This window comes from Polypterus senegalus, chromosome 3 (genome assembly GCF_016835505.1).
Source record: "Polypterus senegalus isolate Bchr_013 chromosome 3, ASM1683550v1, whole genome shotgun sequence".
Lineage (NCBI taxonomy): Eukaryota > Metazoa > Chordata > Cladistia > Polypteriformes > Polypteridae > Polypterus > Polypterus senegalus.
The window spans coordinates 258,544,071-258,567,907 of NC_053156.1; the positions used below are offsets into that span (position 1 = coordinate 258,544,071).

Genomic DNA, 23,837 nt, shown 5'->3' on the forward strand with positions numbered 1-23,837 from the left:
GTTGCTACAAATATTTGTTAAAACCATTTTCACAACCAGTATTCAATCTTAACTTGCTTTAATTAGATGGTATTTTCTCTTAATCTGCTTTAGAAAGGAGTAGTTATGTGAGGTTTACGTATGTTCATAAAAAGTTAAGAAATAGTTGTATTTTTGCCATTTGTTCTTCAGATAGATTCCCAAACATTTTCTAACAGGGAGACATGTCATACTTGCTTACATAAGATGTGCTAAAGAACATAACATGTACAGGAAGATAACAAAAACCGCTTGCCGATTGTAAATATTAGGTAAAGAAAAGTTGTAGACCCTGAAGTCCCCAAAGAAATTAAACCAGTGCCAATTTGCCAACTAAACCTTCCTGGGCATTTGGTTAAGAAAGAGAATAAAGTGAAATGTAGAGCTTGAATGGTTGTTGCATCAAGAGGTCTGGTGGTTAGATGTTGCATGATAACTGACATCTCTCAGGCAAAACTGCTTCCTCTTTGTATTGTTTGATGTAACTGGTAAGCCCAGTACACGATAGCTACATTTTGTAAAATACTCAGGGCAAAAAAGATAAATTAATAAGTTCATAACTGTGGTGCACCCCAAAAGTTTAAGTTGTGTATTTCAGTTTCAGCTGTAACCCGAATATTCTTAATCTAGACATTTATAAAATTATGTTTTACATTGTTGCCTGTGGGTGATGTTTGTGTGTGAGCTTGAAAAACAGTTGCTGCATGCTGGCCTATACAGTAGGAGAGTCCTGTTTGTTTTTGCAAGCCAATTAATGTTGAGCTGGGCTGGACAGGATTTAACAGGAAGTTAGCAGCAGAAGGTCTTTCAAGGAAAATGGTTGCTTCCTTGTTTTTCTGTTCATTTCAAAACACTTGTACCTGAGTCATTTGTCTAAATCATCTGTTTCATACTAACTATATTAATTAAGCACCTTTTTAGTGTTTTCATGTATACTAAATTAACTTCCTTAAAGAATTAATGTGGATGCTGTAATTATGTATGACATTTAAATAGAGAAACACACTTTATGCCAGTGAAGGTGTGTTTGAGTGATTATGTATTTAACAGGTATCCTTTACAAAACATACACATATATAAACTTGTCTAGTCTAGTTCAGTGTTGCAGGAGGCTGGGACCCATCCCGACAGTGAAGCTGAAAATAACTTGGGGGCTCACATTACTGGAGCCAATTTAGACTGGCAGGTAACCTATCTTGCATGTCTTTCAGGATGAAGGAGGAAGACCTGCACAGATATGGAAAGAAACTCTACATAATTAGGCAGGGTGTTCAAACAATGCACTAATTTGATATGGATTTTATCTTGATTGAAAGTGGTGGCTGTTTTAGAGATTACTTAGCCATGCATAGAGAATATTAATATAATGTGACAATTTGGTAACACTTTCTGTGAAGGGCATCTACATAGTAACTTCATGACGTATTCATAAGCATGGAATGACATTTAAGTAGAAATACTTGATTGCTCTTGGTACCAAAACATCCTCCGAAATCAACTTCTCCCAACCTTACAAGAACAGTTTAGTGACAATCACTGCCTTTTCCAGCATGATGGAGCACCATTCCATAAGGCAAAAGTTATAACTAAGTGGCTGAGGGATCAAAACATTGAAATTTTGGGTCCATGGCCAGGAAACTCCCCAGACCTTAATCCCATTGAGAACTTATGGTCATTCCTCAAAAGGCGGATGGACAATCAAAAACCCACAAATTCTGACAAACTCCAATCATTGCTTATGCAAGAATGGGCTGCCATCAATCAGGATTTGGCCCAGATGTTGATTGACAGCATGCCAGGGTGAATTGCAGAGGTCTTGAAAAATAAGGGCCAACCCTGCAAATATTGGCTATTGGCAGGCATAAACTTAATGTAGTTATCAGTAAAAGCCTTTGAAACTTATGAAATGCTTGTAATTATACCATAGAAACATCTGACAAAAAGATCTAAAAACACTGAAGCAGCAAACTTTGTGTAAAGCAATACTTGTGTCATTTTCAATACTTTTGGCCACGACTAGGAAATGAGAAGGATAGAGATTCACAAGATTGATCTTGAGATTTTGAAAATCAATATTGAATCATTTAAATGAAAAATAATGATTATTTGGAAACTTGATAGGCCTGTACAGCATACTATATTATATTTTTCCTTTGTTTTAATCTTCAGATGAGAGTGTTTTTAGAATGTAAATATCAACAAAATGTTTTTGATGTAAAAGTAGTAATTTCTATTTTACTTAGGCTTGAGTCCTTGCTGGAGGTTCATCGTGCTCATCAGAGGAATCAAACGAAAATTCAATTGGATATTGAAAATGTGAGGAGCAGTTTAGAAAATGCTGAGAATAATATCTCAGATGAACTCTACAGGTTTTATAAAGAAATGAGAATATATGCTCACAATCTTGTGGACTGCCTTAATGAAAAGGTAGGCCAAAGATATGTAACATATGGGTAAAAAATATGTCAAATTGCTTTCATTTCATCAAATACCTTATTACAAGCTGGTTTCAAGCTTTAGCTGCAATAATTGAATATTCAGTTTCTTGTTTGTGTTGAAATGTTTAATACAAGTACACTTTTTTTCCTAGAATGTCCCCCTTAAACTAGTAACCGCAATGCAATACCAATAATTGGCAAAAGAAAAAAGACAATGAGTACAACAACATACATTGAATGCATTGCACAATATAATTTATTATTATTATTAGTTATTGTTTTTATTATTATTATTTGCATTTATACAGCACTTTTCTCACTACTCACGTTATTGCACCTGCCTTTCTTGTGTATGCATTTTTTGCTTTTGGAGAACTATTTAGACAATAGCCTCTTTTCACTTGAGATGAGGCAACCAACTAAAACCAGTGCAGCCAGCAGCAGTGTTTCTGCTATGTCAGTATTTACTAGTTATGGACATAAAGATAAATTGACAGCAACTTTATGATTCTGAAACCATTGGCCAAGTGGGACACTTAAGCCTCACTTTCATATCAAACCTATGGCCCTAGTTTGATTTTTAAATAGCTAATCGTTTTTGGGCACTTAAAGGCACAATAATTCAGACGAGAAAGCAGGGGGAAAATTTCTCCACAAATGGACTGAAACATTGGATGAATGGATGGATAGACAGATTTTTATTTTTCCCCCAAGGGGACATTTGGCTTTTTTACAAAAGCTCTTTAAAATACATAAATACACAAATAGGTAGATAAGTAAGTAAATAAATAAATCTACACACATACTTTAGTCTGAACACACACTGGATGACTATAAAGAAAAAAAATTAAAAAGAAAGAAAAGCTATGACTTTGCTGTCACAGTCACAGGGACGCATTACGCCGATGTATTGCTGTTTGTATAAAGGGGCCCCAGTAGTGTTTGTTTACAAACGTCTTGTGAGTAATTCATTGTGTGTCCCAGTGAGGACGTGCAGCTTTGTTCATAATGGCACTCAGTTTTAATTCTCTCCTTTGCTACTACCTCCAGGGGGTCCAAAGTGTGTCCCATAACTGAGCTTGCCCTTTTAATTAGCTTATTGATTCGGTGGGCCTCCCTTGAAGTGATACTACCAGCTCAGCACACCACAGCATAGAAAATCCTTATGGCCTTCACAGAGTTGTAAAAGATTTGAAGGATGTCACTTCTTACATTAAAATAACGCAGTCTCCTAAGGAAAAGGAGCTTGCTTAGTCCCTTCTTATATAGTTCCAAGACCAGTCCAGACTTTCATTAATGTAGACCCCCAGATAATGGTAGGAATAGACCACCTCCACATCCATTCCTTGAATAGTGACCACAAACAGAAGCTCTTTGATGCAGCAAAAGTCTATATGCAGTTCCTTGTTTCTTGGTGCAAAGAGAATTGTCTGCATCTTAACATCAGCAAAACCAAACTTCTCCACCTGACTCCTATGTTCTGTCTCATTCCCTTTATCAATACACCCATAAGTGCAGAACCATTGGATAATTTCTGCAAGTGACATGACCTGGTGTAATATTTATAGTCTGATGTGTACAGAGTGAAGAGAAAAGGAAACGGGACTGTTCCTTGAGGTACTCTAGTTTTCCTTGAACCTGTATCAGAAACGCAGTCCTTGAGTCTCAGAAACTATGGTCTGCCGGACAGATAGCCCACTTTCCAGGACACCACAGGATCATCCACCTGCAAATCTCTGAGTTTAACCCTTAAAAAAGAAAACTGGATGGTATTGAAGACACTGAACAAATCAAAAAACATAATCTTCACAGTTCTGCCAGCTTTCTGCTGGTGAGAATAAGCCTTGTGGAGCAGATGGATAATCGCGTCCCCCACTCTAATCTTTGTCCGATAGGCAAACGGCAGTGGGTCCAGTTGGCCTGTCACAAGAGGATTCATTAGTCCAGCACCAGTCTCTTAAAGGTCTTCATGACGTGAGACATAAAGGCCACTAGTCTTTAGTCATTTGGTGAGGAGGCGCCTGCCTTCTTTGGTACTTGAACAATCAGGATGTTTTCCAGATCAGTAGCTGTTTCTGAAGACTTAGGGATAAACTGAACAGGTAACAGAGGACACCACAAAATTGGTCAGCACAGGCCTTAAGAATATGAGGACTGACTTCATCTGGCTCCCTTAGCTTTTCCTGTGTGTAGCTTCCTCAGTTGTCTCCTTACTTGATCTTCATTTATGGACAGCTAATAGTGATGGTCAGAGATGGACTTGTCACTGGTCATTTCAGTTGACATTAGTAGGTATGGTGAGGGGAGACTAGCAGTTGGAAGAAGGTGGCAACGAGAGGGAATCTGTTAAAATATTGGTTCTAGGCATTAGCTTTTTCCACATCCCCTTCTAGCACCTGAACTCTGGATTACTTGTGTCCAGTAATTATTCCCAGTCCATTCCAGACATCCTTCATATTATTCTGAGTAAGTTTGTTTTCTGTTTTAGCTTTGTAAGCTTCCTTTCCTTCACTCAGTTTTTTCTTTAGCACATGCTGTACGTTCTTCAGAGCCTCTTTGTCACCAGATTTGAATGCCTTCTTTTCATCATTCAGGAGACCTTTTAGTTCCTTAGTAATGCAGCGCTTGTTGTTTGGAAAGGAATGCACTGTCTTTGTGGGTACAATTGTGTTGGCACAGAATTTAATATAGTCTGTGATGCAGTGACAGAGACCCTCGATTTTGTCCCTGTGTAACTCGCACATCATTTCCCAGTTTGACATTTGGAAGCAGTCATTCAGAGTTTTTTTTTAGCTCCACTTCTTCACTATTTTGGTGTTAATAGGTTTCTGTCCTATTAATAACAGGCTGGTAGTTGGGAATAAGATGAATCAGGTTGTGGTCAGATTTGCCTAACAGCAATTATTTATTGTGACATTAATGTGATTCTGCACATTTATTCTCTTTAAGAAAACGGGAATTTGATATGATTTGTTAATTTAAAGTGCTACCAGACCAAACCATTAACAATTAAGAGAGCAAAGGTTTTCTTGCAGGTGGATTCCTTATTATTTCGTACATAAATATTGAGGTTTTTCTAAAAGTTTTTATAAGTATGACTGATAAAGAAACCACATTGACATGTCTCGAGCAGCAGCCATTAAAGAAAAATTCAAACATTCAAATTTCTTTCTTCTCTGCTTTGTCCAGAAAAGTCTTATGTAATGTATGTATTACCTTTCTTTTGATCTGTTACTGTATATGAATTGCCACGTTTACCAAAATTTAAATGATTTTATATAATACTAGCTAAAAATATTTTATATTTGATAATCTCTTGCCTTACGTTATTGTCTGCTTTCCTCCTATGTCTTTCCTCTGTATCCTCATGTTTCTCAACATGTCTTGACTGGCACTTATTCTCTTGATCGCATTCCCATAAAAACATTTTGAGGCAAGTTGCTTATCTTTGGTCTGCTTTTTGACTACTGCCGATGGTCGACACTTTTACGCGGCATGAAAACATTTGTGTTCTTCCAAATGCTTCCTATATTTGAAGGTGACTTTCAGTGTTCCTCCTATGCCTTTGCTCGGTATCCTTGTGTCTATCATCCTCTCTTGCCTGGCACTTCCTGTTTTGATCACAATCGACTGAGCAACCAAAACAAAACTGACCAGTCAGACCAAAGCTAAACTACCTAATCAGATTGTTCATTGGGACTGGAGACACACACACACAAATAGTAGTGTTTTATTATATTGTATACACCCTTACTTGATTAAACAAAGAGAATAATCCATCTCAAGGTTCTAGCATTAGTATTAACACTTGCACTTGCACGTAGTGTACCTGCAGTTACTTACACAATTTGTAGTTGCATTTAAATATGGAGCCCTTTTCATAACTCTGGATAATTCAAGTGTTCAGATGTAAGCTGACAGGAGTGAAGGTCCAGAAATAAGTGACTCTGAGTAAATATACTATTTTTGATGCACAGAATGTTCCGCACACTAGTATAGCTTGTTGTAAAGCATATACTGTGTACTGTTATATTGTACTGCATTTTATCTATTATTTCTTATCATTGTTATCTTCATAAATGTTAATTTTATCATCATCATTAATACATTTCAATTTTAAAAGAGTAACAATTGTGTACGCATCCTGCTCTTGTAGTTAATAAAGACTCACCAAACAAAATATTAAGGGATAGAAATTTAAACTCAAAATGACTAATACTGTATTTTACCAATGTGCCACGACTGAATCGGTCTTTGCAGCAGCTGGGAATTGCCTCAAGGTATTGTCTAAATTTTTAAACTCCATCAAAATGCTACAGTTTACTTGCTTAGTACTGAACTGAAACAAAAACAACACACTAAAATGCATGACGTTAAGATAATCAAACACCTGGCGTATTCCAATTATCACAAACATGAATTCAAAAAAAAATTTTTTTAATTAAAATCTCATTTCTACTGTAATGGTTTAGTTACCACACTGTGAACCGCCTGTGTGGCCTTTCTCTCTGTTTGCGTGGGTTTTTTCTGGGTCCTCCAGTTTTCTTTTCCAAATCCAAAGACGTGTATCAGGTATTTATCATGGCACCAGAGAGTAGCAACATGATACTGCACACACGACAATACTACTGCTAGATTTCACAATATAGCCAAAATAAAAATATTAGTGTTTGAACAAAAAGCACACCTATTTTTTACATGAGTGCACATGTGAAAAGAATGTAAGTGTTAGATAATTCATTTTATGTTAGCCTATAATATATATGGATATATTTTTTCTTGCACAGGTAAAATTAATAGATGATCTTGAATCAGAAATGCATAACTTGCTTAAAGATCAGGCTCAAAAACAGCTAAATCAAAGACGAGAGGAGGTCAAAGAGGAATCCTCCTATATCCAACAACTCGCAAGTGGGTATCTCTACTTTCCATGTGAAATTAAGTGCTTGTTAAGTTGTATCTAATTCTTTTCTTTCCTTAGAGATGATTATCACAGCAATACACCTTTTCAGTTTTTGAGTTGTCTGCTTTCTGTTATATCATTGGGTTACACAACTTTTTATTTTACCTATAGCTATGTGCAGTGTGGTTTCAGTTAGAAAGCATTCTTGGCAAACTATTTCATGTTATTACAAGTATAATTGTAAATGTATGTCAGTTTTAAACCCAGGTATTTGTTGGACTTGTTGTTTTTAATATATATTTCTTTGTGACTAGTGAAGGTCTCCACCCCCCCTCCCCCCAATATTATTAGTTACATTAATTACAGGAAATAAATACATAAATATGTGGAAGGGAGCATATTTATAGGTGGAAATCCACAAAGGGAGACAATAATTTGCGTATGTTAAAATAGTTTTTTTATTTCAAAGCTTTCCCATCCTACCAGGAATCATCATCAGAGGACAATGAATAAATGTTTAGGAATCCAAGACAATGTATAACAAATAAGTAGGGGCGGAGGGGGTTTTAATTAGGTTTGGTTCGGAGGGTGTTGGTCATAAAGTCTTATTTATTATGTGCATGTTCTTCTTTTCATGTCTAAATATCTGTTAAAGGCTTTTTCATTGGATAGCCATGTTTCACACAATTCTCAGGCACTTTTAAAATATATAATGTGTATGTATATATGTGTGTGTAATCAGAATTTATTTTGTATTTTTACCTTTACCGTACTTTATTTATAGAATTATTTTATACAGCCATGTGTGCTCAAAAACTCAATCCTCAAATCATTGAGAACACTGTATCTATCTTATAGATGACTGAAGAGTGAGCTAATAATAAGGCTTCTTTTGTCACTGATATGAAGTCCATGTCAATTTAGTCATGGAACACATCTAAAACCATATAAGTAATGCTGTAGCCAAAGTGCTTTACATTAAAACCTACAATAAACATAAGTAAAATAATTGCAGTGTGGGCCATAAGTTTCCATACATATGGTTTTTAACATCACCAACGCCATTACAAGCATAACTCCAGTTGTGCTAATACGTGTTCATCAGCAGTGGCGGACACATATTGAAATGTTTTCAAAACCATGGCAGTCATGTAGAGCATATTATATAAATAAAAATGTTTTTTCATAAAAAAAAATGTTTATTTTCCTATGTATGGAAACGTATGGCCCACCCTGTAGAATAAAATACAATAAAACACAATACAACCAGCACTAAATTGAAACAAATGACTAAGAAGAGTGATTCCATCAGTATCACGGAAGGTCAAGAAATAGAATAGAAATGGGTCTTTAATGTAGTTTTAAACAGTTCAATTGAAGGTGACTCCTTAATATTATTAGATAATGAATTCCACAGAAGAGCAGCAGCAGCAGCTGTAAAAGCCCTGTCCCCTTTTGTTTTGCACTTAGTATGAGGTACAACAAGAGACAGCTGACCAGCAGGTTTAAGCTCTCTGGATGTCTGCTGTATAAGACATAATTCAGATGAATACGTAGGAGCATACCAATGTTTTGATTTAAAAACCACCAACAAAATTTTAAAATCATTTCTAAATTCAACTGGCAGCCAGCGTAAAGGGGCTAAAGTTGGAAATACTGATGCAGACTTTCTTGCCCCTACCAAAAAATGTGCAGAAGCATTCTAAACCAACTGCAACCTGCGTATCAGGGATTTACTGATCCTATAATACAGTAAGTTACAGTAGTCAAGCCGAGAAAAGATAAAAGGCATGAGTAACTTTTTCAAGATCACTAGGAGATAAAAAGTGCTTAACCATGGCTAAAAGACAAAGCTAGAAAAAGCAGCTCTTGACCAGAGAATTAATCTGTTTCTCAAAAGAGAGGTGACTGTCAAAATTCCAAACTTGAGGTTTACAAAAGTCCACAAATTTGAGTTTTGGTTGCAGGACCAGCTATCAGCACGTCTGTTTTATTTTGATTTAGATCAAGAAAATTGTCAGCCATCCAAGATCTCAGTTCTACAAGACAATTATGCAGACAATTCATTGTAGAATTGCACAGAGGAATATAAACCTGTGTGTCATCAGCATAACAGTGAAAAGAAATATTAAACTTCCTAAAAATAGCTCTTATAGGATGAAAAAAATATAATAGGACCCAAAATGGATCCCTGAGGAACACCACATTTTACAGAGGTAGCAGACGAAAAAGATAAATTGAAAGTTACTTAAAAGTGTCCACCAGTATAATATGACCTGAACTAGTTAAAAACAGACCCTTTAACCCCCCCACAGATGCTCAAGATCTCCTGGTCACTAGTGTCAAAAGCTGCAGACCGGTCTAGGAAGACAAGGACTGCTGCCCCACCTGAGTCGGTAATAAGAGAGATGTCATTAAATACTTTCAGGAGGGCAGTCTCAACTTAATGAAAACACCTAAAAGCCAGACTGATAGATCTGAAATAAAGTCACTGTAACATTAATGTTCTTTCTTTCTTTCTTTTTTAATTCTACACAGTATTACTTATTAAACCACACAGTAAACAAATCTTGAAAATAGCTTGGTCTTCTTTTGTGTAATTTAAAGCAATCTGACTTTTATTCTGTAAGCTTTGATAAGATCACTTCTTGTCACACGTGTGGATTTTTCCAGCCCTGAATGTAATTATTTCACTTAGGAATTTAACATTAAGGACCCTGTTTAACAGCATTCCACCTGGATGTATCAGAGCCACATGACTTTAAGTAAAGGTTATTTGTATTTCAGAAGGTGTTCTTTTTAAAAACTAATAATAAAACAAGATTTACACATGATTATTGTTTATTTTGTAACATTAAGTGCACAACATTTGCTTATTTTATTTACTTATTTAGATATGTCAGCCATAACATGCTCTTTTTTGTTTTATTCTTGTTTTGCCCTTTTCATAGATAATAGTAGCTTATCTGGCATCTGTGAAAAAAAGAACGCCTGTCTAGAAAGGCTAGAACAAAGAAGGTAAGTTAACCACTGATATCGGACATTAAGACCACCTTATAATCATTTTTTCTTTTTTTATTACATAAAATGTCATGTGACAGCACCAAGGACACTTCAAGTGTAGCATGCCGTATGTTTTTTTAGGAAGTGGGTGTGCAGGGTATAAGGAATGACAGGCATCTGACCAAAATATTTGTTAGTAGGTAATTGAAAATTACATCTGCAGGAGTACCGAATGTGCTATAATAATGAAAATTGAGAAGATAAAGGATCAGTTAATCCAAAAGGTACACAGGATTTAGAAAAATTCAGAAATGCCAAAATTTATTAACATTAAAACTCTAAAAGAGTAATACAAGGAAGTTCATTCAACTAGAAACATAAATGGCTCAAACTTCTTACAAATAATATTTGGCTTTGTGTGTGTAATGTGAAATCTAAAAAAAAAAGCTTTTTGACACAGGCCATTTATTTCATGTACTGTATATTTAATCTTAGAGCACATAGAAGGCAGATGAGAAAAAACACTGCAGAGGGCAGCACCCATCATGAAGGATTATCCAGTGATGATGAAACTGAAGAAACAGAACTGTTCATGGAAAGAAGAGGTATGGATTATTACAAAAATTGTATGTCTTGCTGAGGCCGAAATATTATTATGTTGGCTGCATGCTAAATATATTTTAACACTGATGACGTTATATAGCATCACGAATAAAAGAAATTAAAAAAGTGCAGCTAATAAAACACTGGTGGAGGAATGGGTTTGAATTATGGATAAACAATTGCTGGGTGGTGTCAATTTCAAACTGTAAGTATAAAATGAAATCATTACAACCCCTCCTCACAAGACAGCACACTGATTAATCTGCTCAGACACCGATAGCCAGTCAGTATTCTTTGAAAGGCACTTGCCTCCTGCTGTGCCATTTCTCACATTAAATTCTGATGCATCTGATCTTGCACTCTCTTCATGTTGTGTGTTCGACGATAATGTGCTGTGATTCAGCATTGTTAGTCTGTGCCTTTTTATTCTGAAAAAATGTTGACTATTATTATGAAAGGAGTATCATGAGTTTGATTTATTTTTTTTAAACTGAACTGATTTCGAAAATAAGTTGTTGAACTCGTCCCAGCCATGGAGTGTGATGAAGCAAGATGTTACCATCATATACAGTATTTTATTGTAGAAACTGAGGATTATCAAGCAGCAAGTGTTCCAGTTTAGTCTTAGGCTAAGATGTACATTGAAGCAATTTTTGGTCACTGACTCCATAGATTTGTGTCTGAACCTTCAGAACCAGAATTTAATATTGCTGTACCCACCAGCAGGCTGTGTAGTGTGTATGTTTTGGTGCCATTCTTGCAGCCATCTGTATGACCTTTATGTCTTGTTTGGTTATATTGTCCCAGCACACTGTGAGGAATGTGAAGCAGCTGATAATTTTGCTGATGATCAGGATATCTTCTCTGCATTTCCTGAAACCATCAACGAGTTCTTTTCACTATTGTCATTTTTTTAATTTCAAGTTTACTTTTTCGTGTAGGGGATTGCAATTCCGTAGGCTCCATTATATGATATTATCCCCATACTTAGATTGCAGTGCAATAATCCATCCATCCATTGTCCAACCCACTATATCTTAACTGTTTTAAATGTGAACATTTAAATTATTACAATATAAAGTCTGCAGTGTAAGGCCATTTAATATTCTTTTATCTGTATCCGTGCTAATGTTTACAGTATGTCATCAGGTGTAACGGAGAGCATGCATTTTGCACATACATGCAGTATTACTACTCTTTTATTGGTTTGTTTTCTTCACCTTTTCAAAATATAAAAGCACATATTTATAGCGTAAGCACCTGGCCCTCCTTTTGTAACCAACTTCTAGAGCAGTTAATCAGTACTCCTTTGTCACAGATCACACCATCATAAAGCAGAAATAAAAAAAAAACAATTCAAAGCAATAAATGCTGTTGATATCTGAATTGATGCATTCAAATATTAAAATATAGTGTACTGCAGAAAATGAGAATATGTTTGAAAACAGTCCATCAAGTACTTAAAAAAAAAAAAAAAAGGCAGAGTCCTTAGCAGACAAGAAAAACTATAACTCACTAAATGCTTTGTCTTATGTTAATATTTTCTAAAATTCTAATAAATAAAGACCAACACTTTTAATTACATTTTGGAAGTGGTGGGGTTGTGGGTTTGGGGTCTTCATAACTGGACTCTGTGATTAATGAAACAGAAGGGCTGAGGACACAGACCTTTGCATTGCTTCTGGTGAAGATGGTTTCAGTGCAGTGCAGCTTTTAAAATGGTGGTCACTAACATTCTTTTATATTTTGTAATAATAGCAATAGTAAGATAAACTAGCTTTTACCACCCTGTATTTTCTTCCACTAAAATGTTGATTTACTGCAGCGTATTTCTGGTATCCGTGCCTATCTTAAGCTTCTGAAGTAATGAGTCATGGTGATTTTGTTGAAAAGACAATACTCCCCTCCCTGCCAAAGACAATAACAGTGGAGTTAATGACAAGAGACTGGTGGCAGTCACTCCCATTATGAATGCTTTCATAGACTGGTGCCAGGATACATGAAATGGAATATTCCAGCTAGTTTGAGCCAACTCCAACTTTGCATGTTGTTACATCCGGTGAAGAGAGAATGTAACATTTCTTGCACTTTATACTGCTATTGCACACCTAGTTAATAAAAAACATTACCCCAGCATACTGTTTAGAGAGTACAGCTTGGCATTTAACACAGTTTTACTATAAAGGCTGATTTCCAAGCTCAGAGTTGAGTCTTAGTATCACCTTCAGCATTTGGATTTTGGACTTGATAACTGGAAGACCCCAGCATAGGTGGATTGACGCACCATTTCCTCCAGACTGAGCATCACTTCAGGTTCCTCATGTGCTTAGTTAGCACCAATGAGCAGTGTGTTCTCCTCTGACTATGTGGCCAGACACAGCTCGAACTACTGTACATCATTAAACTTGCTGATGATGCCAGAGTTTGTAGGCCTGATCACGAACAATGATGGTATAGCTTACAGAAGAGAAATTTACCTTCTGACACATCGGTGCCAAGACAGCAGTCTCTCCTGTAGTATCAACCTTATCAAATTGATGGTCATGAACTTCTGTAAGAAATGGATCGACAACACTTTCATTTACACATCAGAGGGGGATGCTGTGGAATGTTTTAACAGTTCTGTTCTGAGGTGTAGTTCAGGATCATGAGCAGTCTTACCCAAAGAAACCCAAAGAAAGTTACTATATAAGATAATATGTTTAATCAGTAGCAACTCATACTGACAAATCCATTAGTGTGTCTCGTATAGTGCATCACTTTTTCCACATTTTGTTATGTTACAGCCTTATTCCAAAATGGATTAAATTCATTTTTTTCGTCAGAATTCTACATACAACACCCCATAATGACAATGTGAAAAAAATTTACTTGAGGTTTTTTCAAATTTATTAAAAATAAAAAGACTGAGAAATCACATGTACATAAGTATTCACAGCCTTTGCTCAATACTTTGTCGATGCACCTTTGGCAGCAATTACAGCCTCCGGTCTTTTTGAATATGATGCCACAAGCTTGGCCCACCTATCCTTGGCCAGTTTTGCCCATTCCTCTTTGCAGCATCTCTCAAGCTCCATCAGGTTGGATGGGAAGCGTCGGTGCACAGCCATTTTAAGATCTCTCCAGAGATGTTCAATTGGATTCAAGTCTGGGCTCTGGCTGGGCTACTCAAGGACATTCACAGAGTTGTCCTGAAGCCACTCCTTTAATATCTTGGCTGTGCGCTTAGGGTCATTGTCTTGCTGAAAGATGAACTGTCGCCCAGTCTGAGGTCAAGAGCGCTCTGGAGCAGGTTTTCATCCAGGATGTCTCTGTACATTGCTGCAGTCATCTTTCCCTTTATCCTGACAAGTCTCCCAGTTCCTGCTGCTGAAAAACATCCCCACAGCATGATGCTGCCACCACCATGCTTCATTGTAGGGATGGTATTGGCCTGGTGATGAGTGGTGCCTGGCATGACGTGACGCCTGGCATTCACACCAGAGTTCAATCTTTGTCATATTAGACCAGAGAATTTTGTTTCTCATGGTCTGAGAGTCCTTCAGGTGCCTTTTGGCAAACTCCAGGTGGGCTGCCATGTGCCTTTTACTAAGGAGTGGCTTCCGTCTGGCCACTCTACCATACAGGCCTGATTGGTGGATTGCTGCAGAGATGGTTGTCCTTCTGGAAGGTTCTCCTCTCTCCACAGTGGACCTCTGGAGCTCTGACAGAGTGACCATCGGGTTGTCACCTCCCTGACAAAGGCCCTGCTCCCCCGCTCAGTTTAGATGTCCGGCCAGCTCTGGAAGAGTCCTGGTGGTTTCAACTTCTTCCACTTACGGATGATGGAGGCCACTGTGCTCATTGGGACCTTCAAAGCAGCAGAAATTTTTCTGCAACCTTCCCCAGATTTGTGCCTCGAGACAATCCTGTCTCGGAGGTCTACAGACAATTCCTTTGACTTCATGCTTGGTTTGTGCTCTGACATGCACTGTCAACTGTGGGACCTTATATAGACAGGTGTTTGCCTTTCCAAATCGTGTCCAATCAACTGAATTTACCACAGGTGGACTCCAATTAAGCTGCAGAAACATCTCAAAGATGATCAGGGGAAACAGGATGCACCTGAGCTCAATTTTGAGCTTCTTGGCAAAGGCTGTGAATACTTATGTACATGCGCTTTCTCAATTTTTTTATTTTTAATAAATTTGCAAAAACCTCAAGTAAACTTTTTTCATGTTGTCATTATGGGGTGTTGTGTGTAGTATTCTGTGGAAAAAAATCAATTTAATCCATTTTGGAATAAGGCTGTAAAATAACAAAATGTGGAAAAAGTGATGCACTGTGAATGCTTTGCGGATGCACTGTATATGCTGTGTAATGATGTATGATATACTGTATATCCATTGTTGTTTGTTGAGACACTGTACCCACTAGTCTTTGAGGGGCATGCATTACTTGAACTTCTATTATAATGCAAATTGTGAAGACAAGCACCATTTAGTCTTAATTAAGATAGGATGAAGATAATCAAACATCAGCTAGTAACGTTTGTGATCATAATTTGTGCATGGATTGCTTGGTTAAAGAACATGACACAGCAAATTCACTTGGCAGCTCGTCTGGAAGACAAATGCCAGTTAGCTGTGGAGCAGATATTTTTAAAAGTGGCAAGTGAAAATTACAGTGATAATTAAGCTGGTAACACATTTTAGTGCAGACAGATGCAGAATTAGTAAGTTAAGCCTGGAGGCTTTTAAAGTGATATTTACTTGTGTGTTTCAGTGTATTAGTGGAATATTAAAGTTAAGATCATTTTCAGCTTCTCACTGCACTGCAGTACCTTCTGGTTTCAGTTGCAATGCAACAAAAACAGGACAAGCAAATCTTACTAGTTTTTGAGGCCATAATGAAATGAATGACGTTGATTAAAAATAATGGTAGGTTACATGCATTATACATTCAAACAGTAGATGCCTGTACAAGTTGTGCAATGGCTTTATTACATATTTTCTAAGAAAGGGAATTGGCTGAAATCAAATATATGCAAGCATGTAAATATACCAGAGGAATACCATAGGGTTAAAAATGTTATTTAATTTAGTTGTTATTTTAGATAAAGGATGGCACATGTAAAATTAGGGTGAGACTCCTTACCAACAGTATGTGAAGTCATGTGAAGCTAGTGGTGGGGTAGTAAGGGGGGGAACGATGAGGGCAAAAAAATCTTCCTAAATCGACTCAATGATTATCACAACAGATGGGCTGAGGCCTGTTTTTATAAACGCATTGCAGAACGCAGAACTTAGCATTCCTTCTGGTGGAGACAAGTTTCAGCACAACCTTTAAAACAGTCAGCAACAGTCTTTAGTAACATTTTGTAATAATAATAAAATTAAGTGTATAATAAGTTGTTATTCTGTTATCTACTATATTATCTACTCTGTGTGTATGTGGTTGAGTGGTCCCTCTAAGCAGTCTGGTTGGCTTTGGTAATTTGATTGGCAGAGAAAGTGCCAGACAAAAGAGACAGAGATACACAAGGAGGAGTAAAAAGTGCATGAGGCGCGCTGAAAGCCACCTTCAAAGACGGCATTTGCAAGGATACAAATGATGTTTTCACAAAGCTAATGAGGGGCTCTGTCTACCATTGGCGGTAATGAAGAAGTGGGGGGAGGACGGGGAGTTGAGCAAGGTACCTCGAAATGGGCTAGTCAGAGAAGCAGGCTTTACAGGAATGGAAGGATATTAAGAAAAGGCATATGTGGACCACTGAAGGTACATGTAGGGCTTAAGATGGCAAATATCATTTATTTAAAAATATATTATTCCCTGTCTTCAGCAGGTGATGTGGCTAGTTATTAATAAAACTCTTAATAATGTTGATACTAAAACTGAGGTACTTTTTCATGTGCTACTACCTGTATTTTCTTCCACTTAAAACATTGATTTACAGCAAGATATTGTTAGTAATAATTCCTATCTTAAGCTTTTGAAGTAATGAATTATGATGATTTCGTTGGAGTGTAATATTTTTTGTAGCCTTCCAACACTGGTATTAAAATGGTAGAAAACTCATGGGAACATTTGATAGTGTACTTGTGCATTTAAATGAAGAGTAAATTCCCCTACATCTATACATAAATTCATAAATCATACATAAATTCTACATCCCCTAAGTGGATACTAAATGCAGCTGGCTTGTGTCTGCTGTATATAAACCTAAAATCATCTCCAGGTACTGGGCCCAATTTAAAGAGCCACTGCATTACCAGTAGGAAAAATGCAGCCTTAAATGTCACTACATCACGATAAACTGAATGACAGACAAAATTAGCAACAATATTACAGCTTGCCTAATTTTCTCTTTCTTTCTTTCTTTCAGGTGTTGTTTTAAGTGAATCAAAGCAGACCTTTAATGATGTGAATGAAGATTTCTATTGCATCAAAAACATTTTAGTAAAATTTGACCGATGGAGAAGCACATTTCCGGATTCCTACTATAATGCTTACATATCCTTTTGTCTTCCAAAACTCCTTGCTCCTTTAATTCGGCACTGCCTTATCGACTGGAATCCCTTAAAGGTATTTATTTTTAGCTGCTTCTGAGGAAGGAGGAATTGATTTATTCATTTGAGACTAGCATGTTTTAATTAAGTGCAGCAGTCATAAATAAACCGTGTTCCGTGCATTCTATAATAAACATTTATTTGTTTGTTTGTTTGTTTTATGAGAATGCAGTTTGAAATGTTTTTAAGGTTTTCATTTATCATTAGCGCACTATACAAAACCAATTTGACATTTCTGCTTAGCCTATAGTAAATGAGAGCCAGGGGAAGAACATTTCAGCAATAACTAATGGCCTCACTCCAAATTCTTTCTAACTGAACGATACACCACAATTGGCCAACTGTGACTATGGGTAATGCGAGTCATCAGTATTGACTGAATATTGGGGGACTTTTGCTGGTGTAACAAATTCTCACAAATACAATATAAACATAGGAGGAGGGTCCCACAGATGTGGCTTCCTTGAGATATTCTCATTGCCTTACCTTCCAGCTGCCATCGCAGAAGCCAGAAAGCCAGTCAGTGACAATATCCATTATCTGCCGGGGCCTTCTGCGCCCAATTGGTTACATTATAAAATGCCAGGACTGATTATGTATATACAGTATATTTTTTTAAATTTAAAGGAAACACTTTACCTTAGAGTACAATTTTGCATGACAAATACCTATATACCATATTTGTAAAGAAATAACTTCAAGTTGAAAAATACTGAACTTATCCTTTAAATGCATTCACTGAGACATTTCCTCCTCTTTTAGGATTATTGGATAATGGATGGATTGTATAGTAAATGCATTATCACAGATAATTAGTGTTGTACATACAAATGATAATGATGGGCAAACCCTGCTGAGTTTGCTTTACAGAGTTTGGCAAAACTGCAGGAATGTTTGGGAACTTCACCTAACTTGGCGAAATACATTGAAGTCAGTGGGGAATTAGGAACTAGTTTTAAATGCATTATAAGTGTGCAGTTGTTTTTAAATGTTTCTGAGCATTAAAGAAGTGCTTACCAGCTATGCTAGAGCAATTATTGTGACCAAAAATGTGATCTTAGTTGTAAGGCATCAGTACTAACTACTGTGCCTCGAATAATAAAAGACCAAGACAGAATGATAACCACAAACAAACTACAACAAATGTTTACAAACAAGCAATTAGTTTAAAACAAAAAAAATTCTGCTCAAAGAGTTCTGGTCATCAGTCCACACATTGTCCGTGCTTCAAAGTGGTGGCGTTAGACTCGCTTATTCTATTATTTGAAGTCTCTGGGCACAGTTGGAATGCCTTTTTTGTTTCTGATCTATTTGCAGATGCTTTGTGCTAGGGTTGCAACAACTAATCATCATAATCAATAATAATCAAATTAATTTAAAAATGTTGCCAATAGTCTCTTTCATCGATTAGTTGATTGTGCCCTTACGCTTGATATGTTGTGCTGCGCAATTGCGTCACTTCTTCATTCAGCTGTGAATGCATTTGATAAAAAGCAGACGGTAAGCAAGTGCCTCAAGAGACAATGTGACCTAAGAGTTTAGGAGCGCTGTACTCTGAACGAAGAAAATGCCAAAGGGCCTTAAGTAAATTCACCGTCTAACCCACAGTGTCATGAAACACTTTCATTTTAAGCATTCAAAAGCACCAGACAAGCATATTTAGTTGTTATTGGGAGTATGTCACTCAAACTAGCTCAAGTCCGCCCTTTGTAATCCGAAATGCAGCTAGCCGCCTCAGAGCTAGTAAATTTATACAAACTACAGTATAAATTAATTACTGTGATACTGTTAAATTTAACTGTAATACAATGTTTTACTGCAAACAAAGAAATCTTGCAGATTAAACATTAGATTTTAAGACCCTCCCATCCAGTCCACAGGCATTGAGAACTGGAGCCTATATCAACAGCGTTAAGTGCCAAGCAGGAATCGGCTGTCTGTCAAAGATCACTCATGTCGACACTTTGCATGGGGTCAGTCAACTTAGTGTCTATCTTAGGAGTATCCAGAGAAAAACTTGCGCTGGCAGCAACAGGACATGAGAATTGAACCCAAGACTCCAGATCCGTGAGTTAACAGCACTCAAAAGTGCATCCAAATTGAAAGTGAATTTCAGTTTATAGGACATCTTGGAATGACACATCATTTCATATCAAGCACTCGGAGAGAGAGGATGGCAAACACATCTACCTGGGTGTCTTTGAAGAAGTTGATATATAGGGGGCATCTTTCTATCCTTAAATTCCTTACTAAGGAAAGGAAGAAGCCAAATGAGATCCATGAGAGGTTGAAGTTGTGTATGGTGATCATCCACTTTTGTACTATAAGGTGAGGTTTTAAGTCAAACAATACAAATGGACTCGGGAATCATTTGAAAATGACCCCATCATGGAGGCATCTTAACAAGAAATGTGCCAAAAAGTGGAGGCTATGATTATTGTTGATTGTATCTATCCAATGAACGTGGCATTTCAGCTGGCACAGTTTTCACAGTCATCCATACTCATTTGGCGATGTCTAAGATTGGTTCCTGATGGGTTCTCCGATAGTTGACACCGGATCAGAAACGATGTTGCCAGGTATTCAATCACAAGATCTCTGACCATCTTAGAGAAAATCCCACTGATGTTTTCTCGCAGATTGTTACTGGGAATGAAACGTGGGATCACTACCATGACCCAGAAACCAAGGAAGAGTCCTCAGTAGGGAATCCATTCCCAGATGGGCTTATCCATTCCCGGGAATTCGGGAATCCCGGCCTACCAGGGATGACACAGTCCATGGGCATCTCACATGTGAACGGTTTTAGAATGACCAACACTTATTTTTAATAAAACTGCTCCAATATGTTGACACCAATAAAAGAGTAACCTTATCTACAAGCAGTTCATGCTGCCATATACTGTAAGTACATGTATCTAGTTAGTTGCGGTAATAAGAGCATAGAAAGCACAACGTGTCCAGCGTGCAGTCGTTCAGGGGAGAGCGCAGCTTCATGCGGTGTTTGCCAGCCGCTGAGAAAGCACACTCTGCCTCCACTGAAGTAGGCAGCACAGTCATCAGATACTGATACACTTGTTCTAAACAGCTTGCCGCTGCTCTGAAACACCGCCATTTCAGCTTTTACTGATGCATCCAGTTTCTTGTCATCATTCTGTGATGGCATGTTTCTTGGCATAGATAATACGGATGCAACAGACTGACGCATTGCAATTTCAAGTTGCTGTTCTCAATGCTGACGTCAATGAAATCTGCCCTGTCCCGCCATTTGTGAGCTACAGAGTGCAGACTCCTCCCAGTACACTGTGCTCAGTCTTAGCTGCTGGACTGTTGTTGACTGAATTAATCGGCAACACACTACACCGTGGGCCAAAAAACCATGCCACTTAATTATTTTCAACTATAACTCTGTTATTTCTTGATCGAATTTTACACGCTATATATGCAAGCTTGGCCTTTCCCGGGAATTGATTCCCTAGTCCTCAGCCCACAAAACAGTGCATTGGTGAGTCAGAAGAGTCATGGCGACAGATTTCTGGGACACAAAGAGTGCTGTGCTGTTGCAAGTCACATCCCACAAGTCACCCGACACTGGAGAAAGCCTACATGTCCGCAATTAAAGTCATTGCATGAGGCATTCAGACAGAGATGTCGTATGAAACTGTTAGCAGGCGTGTTGCTACTTTATGACTATACACCTTCCCACAAATGATTGGTGTCAGGGAATGTACAATAGCTTCACAGAGCTTAACCAGTTCTGGCCCCAGTGATATTTTGAAATTTGAAAAAATTCCTATGTGGACAGCAATATCCTGATGATAATGACCTCAGGGCGGTGGTAACAGGTTGGCTGGAGAACTAAAATGAATCCTTCCACTCCAAAGAGATTAAATCACTGGTGGCAAAGTGGAGTAAGTGAAGTCGAGGGAAATTGCATTGAAAAGTAATGAGGCGAGTTTGACCATCAGATTTTATTTTCATAAATGGGCAGATAAATTATTGAACATCCCTATACTTTGGAGTGCTGTGCCAGTGTAAAGTATTCATACTTCTTTATCTTTTTGCAAGTTTTATTCTATTCCAGTGTAAAATATTTGTGTGTTTAACTTTGATCTTTTTTTACCTAGTGGTCAGCAAATCAAAGTCTTTAATGTATAAATGAAAACAAAATTTTACATATCATTCTTAAACTGTGTTTAACTAAGAAGAGAAAATAACAGACTCACCCAGTCTGAGTGCATATTTGGTAGACACGCCATTGCAGCCATTTGGATGAATCTGTTAATTTTGCAGATCAGGAAATGGTTGTGTTAAAATAAAACCTGTGATTCTTGTTTTGGCCTGATTATAATAAATCTTTACATTTATATAACGCTCTTCTCATTACTCAAAGAGCTTTACATAGTGAGTGGGGTGCAAATTCAACCACCACGAATGTGCAGCATTCACCTGGGTGATACGATGGCAGCCATTTTTGTGCCAGTGTGGTCACCAAACATTAGCTGTTAGGTGGAGATGGGGTGAGAGACAGTTGGCCAATTAGAGACAGGGGATGATTAGGGGGCCAGAATGATTAGGCCGTGATGGGCAATTTAGCCAGGACATCAGGATACACCAACTCTTTACAAAGGGTTCCCAGAGATCTCTTCTGACCACAGAGAGTCATCATAGGTCTCTCAGTTTTATGTTTCATCCAAAGGATGGCACCATTTTTACAGCACAGTATCCTTGTCACTGCACTGGGCATTGAGATCCATAATCAGACCACAGGGCAATCCCCCCTGCTGGCCTTGCCAACACCTCTAACAGCAGCAACCCAACCTTTTCCTGGTTGTTGTCCCATCCAAGTACTGGCTGGGCCCGAACATGGGTGTCCTATTCGGAATTGCATGAGAGTTTTCTGTTCTGTTACTGTGCAAATGAAACAATTTGGTAAAGAATCAGAGTTTGTAGTAAAAATTATAAAAGTGTGATAAGTTTACTTTATACATTAACTGCTATTTACTGTTTTCCTGTCTGAAAATGTGTAATATGTGTACATTCTTACTGAGAAGTCCTTATTTTGCTTATCTATGTTTGAAAGATTCAAGCACTGTTTTTACAGAAGACTCTACTGTGACTGCTACTTGATTGTTTGATATTTTAATCTAATTTAAAGTTCAATTTCGTGCAGGTAGACTGTGAAGATTTTGAGTCGATGTCATGGTACCTGGCTGTAGAAGAATTTTGCTATGGCAAGCAACCTGAAAATCCTGAAGTCAAGGATAACCCAGACTTTAAAGTTCTACCTTCAGTCATCAATAAAGTATTAATACCAAAACTGCAAGGTCAGCTTCACTTTGAAACGAGAAGAGATTTTTACATTCTGGTGGTGGAAGAGTTTTGGGTACCAGCAAAGATCAGTTGCATACACTAATGAACAAAATTACATAATTGCTCCAATAACAAAGCAGTACGCTGTTTGCACTTCACTCAGCTGTTCGCACGTTGCCTACATTTGGTGTCTGCATGTAAACTGCTTAGAGCAACACAAGCCCACTCCTGCCCACGTCTGGTTTGACAGATGGAGGGCCATGTTGGATCGGTGTATTTATCTTTCTCTTTTTAATTGTTTGTATACAGATATACTGTGACAGCGATTTGTTCTTGAAGCATATTTTACCATTTTTGTGTAGTAAAGAGAGTCCAAATGTGAAGTAACTGGTGCCATATCCTACTGTCAGTGTGTTTTGTTTTTTGTGGCGAGCTTTTTTTACACAATTTTGCTTGAATTAACTTAAAGTGAATCTATGTTTGTGTCTCTTATTATTGTGTTTGCTGTCTTTGAATATTAATCTTTTCTTGAAAAATGGAAATGCAGAGAGAATTGGTTACCCTCCCTCTTCACTTAGGTTAGGTATTATTACGTCCAGTGGCCCTGCATAGTAGACACAAGGGTTACTGCAGTGATGAACAAAACATAACAGTTGTGTGTGCATGTAAGGTGTGTCGGTGTGTGAAATATGAAAGCCTTTGTTTGTATGTAGGTTTGAAAAAGCTGTTACACCTCCTCCAATTCTGAGAATACTACATTGAAATTTTAGGGGGCCTGTAGGTAAAAAGGATCGTTTTTAGTTTTGTAACGTGTGTTTTCCTCTTTCTGGGCAGGTTTTGTTGAACACATGTGGGACCCTTCTTCATCAACACAAACGAGATGTCTGATTAGCCTCTGCAAGAAGATGGACGCCAAATATTCATCCTTTGGGACTGAGAACAACAAAGCTGCCCAGGTCTGGACAATGGAATATACATTTAAAGATTAATTTCAGTTCAAGCTGTTCCAAA

General features: G+C 37.5%; 1 protein-coding gene across 1 annotated transcript in view; it reads left to right on the top strand.

Moving 5' to 3' along the window:
* gcfc2 (GC-rich sequence DNA-binding factor 2) overlaps window positions 1–23,837 on the top strand; it is a 50,055-nt gene that overhangs the window by 18,324 nt on the left and 7,894 nt on the right. The window contains exons 7-13 of the mRNA XM_039748969.1: window positions 2,262–2,445; window positions 7,244–7,367; window positions 10,311–10,377; window positions 10,858–10,967; window positions 17,330–17,529; window positions 22,687–22,840; window positions 23,661–23,782. Coding sequence (XP_039604903.1) covers window positions 2,262–2,445; window positions 7,244–7,367; window positions 10,311–10,377; window positions 10,858–10,967; window positions 17,330–17,529; window positions 22,687–22,840; window positions 23,661–23,782 — 961 coding nt within the window. The remainder of the gene's footprint in view (window positions 1–2,261; window positions 2,446–7,243; window positions 7,368–10,310; window positions 10,378–10,857; window positions 10,968–17,329; window positions 17,530–22,686; window positions 22,841–23,660; window positions 23,783–23,837) is intronic.